Raw genomic sequence first — 3,289 nt, 5'->3', positions numbered from 1 at the left:
TGTCCTTCTGCGTCTTGTCCGGAAACTGCGCCTTGTCCCACCTGCCCGTGTCCGTTCTCGCGTCGTGTTATTCTGCGTCGTGTCCCACTTCCGTCGTCAGCCGTTTCTCGCGTCTTGTCCATTGCGTCTTGTCCCCTTCTGCGTCTTTCCGTTCTGCGTCAGGGTCCCCCTACATCTGCATCTTGTCCATTCTGCGTCTTGTCCGTTCTGCGTCGTGTCCGTTCTGCGTCGTGTCCGTTCTGTGTGTTGGCTTCCACTTCTTCGCTTTGGCTTCTCGTCCTTCAACGTCCCGTCCGGGTGCTGTTTGACTCCACAACTTAAATTCCACCTCGCATCTCCTGCCCTTTGGTTGAGCTTGGAGATACAGCATGGAAACAGGCCCTTCGGCCCACCAAGCCCGTGCCGGCCATCGACCACATGTTATCCCACTTTCTCATCCACTTCCCTCATCAGCGTTTCTCGACCTTTTGACCCTTGCGGAACCCCTTGAAATAATTTTCATGTCACAGGGAACCCCTACATAAAAATTGTTATATATCTTTACTAATCTCTTTCTTTCTCTTTCATAAACTTATGTTCATAAGGAACACACAATTTATTTTTCGATAACTGGTTTAAGCAACAAATGACATGTTTTTGACAATGCAAAAAATAAACTGAAATCAAACTGCTTGTTCAAATTCCAAATATGAAATTAAACACAAAAATGACTCAAAAATTCATTTACGTATGATCAAAGGTAGACACAGAATGCTGGAGTAACTCAGCGGGACCGGCAGCATCTCTGGAGAGAAGGAATGGGTGACGTTTTTGGGTCGAGACCTTTCTTCAGACTGATGTCGGGGGGAGGGGCAGGACTTATTTGTTGGACCAAAGTTTCCCACAAGATTAGAGATGAGACATTTCAACGTTTGTGGATTCTGCAAGGACAATATTGTGGATATTGTCTCCACAATATCTTCCCACCAGGTCGCAGATGAACAAAAATCCGACATTGTAGACAGTCTCGGAGGCTTTTTTAATTTCCTGTGAGGCAGCTCGCTATGGAGCGAAGGAATAGGTCACCACCTTGTGGGAGAGGCGGAAGTTGAAGATACCCGAAACCTACCTACCTTCAGTCTGAAGAAGGGTCTCGACCCCAAACGTCACCCATTCCTTCTCTCCAGAGATGCTGCCTGTCCCGCTGAGTTCCTCCAGCATTTTAGTCTACCTTCTGTTGGGAATGTTGGGAGTTGTTGCCACACCGGGAGACAGAGAGACGTGGGCGAGAGCAGAGAATCACTTCGAAGGTCTTTGGAGAGTTTGCTGTTTCCATCCTTCGGATCAACGTGCAAGTCCATCGGTTACCGACTGCTTGTGGAAGATCCCGTTTCTCCTGAAGAACGTGTCGTTGATGATCCTCAGTCGGCCGTGAGCAGGTACCTGGAGTTCCCCAACCACGTCACCTGGGCAACCGAGTGTGGAAAAGGACGAGTTACATTTCTCCTGGGATGTCAGGACTGTCTTATGAAGAAAGACTGGATAGACTTGGTTTATACTCTCTAGAATTTAGGAGATTGAGAGGGGATCTTATAGAAACTTACAAAATTCTTAAGGGGTTGGACAGGCTAGATGCAGGAAGATTGTTCCCGATGTTGGGGAAGTCCAGGACAAGGGGTCACAGCTTAAGGATAAGGGGGAAATCCTTTAAAACCGAGATGAGAAGAACTTTTTTCACACAGAGAGTGGTGAATCTCTGGAACTCTCTGCCACAGAGGGTAGTCGAGGCCAGTTCATTGGCTATATTTAAGAGGGAGTTAGATGTGGCCCTTGTGGCTAAGGGGATCAGGGGGTATGGAGAGAAGGCAGGTACGGGATACCGAGTTGGATGATCAGCCATGATCATATTGAATGGCGGTGCAGGCTTGAAGGGCCGAATGGCCTACTCCTGCACCTAATTTCTATGTTTCTATGTTTCTATATCATACGATCATGAGACCATTAGTGATAGGAGTAGAATTAGGCCATTCGGCCCATCCAGTCTACTCCGCCATTGAATCATGGCTGATCTATCTCTCCCTCCTAACCCCATTCTCCTGCCTTCTCCCCAAAACCCCTTACACCTGTACTAATCAAACATTTATCTGTCTCCGCCCTAAAAATATCCACTGACTTGGCCTCCACAGCCTTCTGTGGCAAAGAATTCCACAGATTCACCACCCTCTGACTAAAGAAATTTCTTCGCATATCTCCTTCCTAAAAGAACGTCCTTTAATTCTAAGGCTGCGACCTCTAGTCCTAGACTCTCCCACCAATCTATCTTTCCCTCCTAACCACATTCTCCTGCCTTCGCCACATAACCTCTGACACCCGTATGAAAATTCAATGACAGACGCAGAGTGCTGGAGTAACTCAGCGGGTCAGGCAGCATCTATGGAGCTAAGGAAATAGGCAACGTTTCGGGCCAAAACCCTTACGGGTTTCGGCCCGAAACGTTGCCTATTTCCAGAAGGATTTCGGCCCAAAACGTTGCCTATTTCCAGAAGGATTTCGGCCCGAAACATTGCCTATTTCCTTAGCTCCATAGATGCTGCTGCACCATAACTGAGTGGGTCAGGCAGCATCTGTGGAGAACATGGATAGGTGACGTTTCACAGAGTGCTGGAGTAACTCAGCGGGTCAGGCAGCATCTGTGGAGAACGTGGATAGGTGACGTTTCACAGAGTGCTGGAGTAACTCAGCGGGTCAGGCAGCATCTGTGGAGAACATGGATAGGTGACGTTTCACAGAGTGGACATGATTTGAGAATTAAGGGACAGAAGTTTAGGGGTAACATGAGGGGGAACTTCTTTACTCAGAGAGTGGTAGCTGTGTGGAATGAGCTTCCAGTGAAGGTGGTGGAGGCAGGTTCGATTTTATCATTTAAAAATAAATTGGATAGGTATATGGACTGGAAAGGAATGGAGGGTTATGGTCTGAGTGCAGGTAGATGGGACTAGGGGAGAATACGTGTTCGGCACGGACTAGAAGGGCCGAGATGGCCTGTTTCTGTGCTGTAATTGTTATATGGTTATATGGTTATACTCGAAGGGCCGAATGACCTACTCCTGCACCTAATTTGAATTGAATTGAATAACCTTTAATAATCCTTTACAGGAAATTACAGTGTCACAACAGCTTCAAGACAGACATAACACCACACATTTCCACAGATATTTTCAATACATAATAAGTTAAAAGTTTTGTGCATTATAAAACCTTATAGCAGCTGGTATACAAGACTTCCTATGTCTCTCCGTTTTGCACATTG

At 46.9% G+C, this 3,289-nt stretch overlaps 1 protein-coding gene across 1 annotated transcript in view; it reads right to left on the bottom strand.

Annotated features, from left to right (window-relative positions):
• Positions 1-1,132: 1,132 nt before the first annotated feature.
• Positions 1,133-3,289, bottom strand: part of LOC129704465 (uncharacterized) — a 4,009-nt gene continuing 1,852 nt past the window's right edge. The window contains exon 2 of the mRNA XM_055647562.1: positions 1,133-1,445. Within this exon, the coding sequence (XP_055503537.1) occupies positions 1,324-1,445 (122 nt within the window). The 3' untranslated portion in view covers positions 1,133-1,323. The remainder of the gene's footprint in view (positions 1,446-3,289) is intronic.

Source organism: Leucoraja erinacea, chromosome 16 (assembly GCF_028641065.1).
Source record: "Leucoraja erinacea ecotype New England chromosome 16, Leri_hhj_1, whole genome shotgun sequence".
In the NCBI taxonomy this organism is placed as follows: Eukaryota; Metazoa; Chordata; class Chondrichthyes; order Rajiformes; family Rajidae; genus Leucoraja; species Leucoraja erinaceus.
Note: the sequence above shows the minus strand (reverse complement) of the source record. Positions and strands in the feature narration are given on the sequence as shown.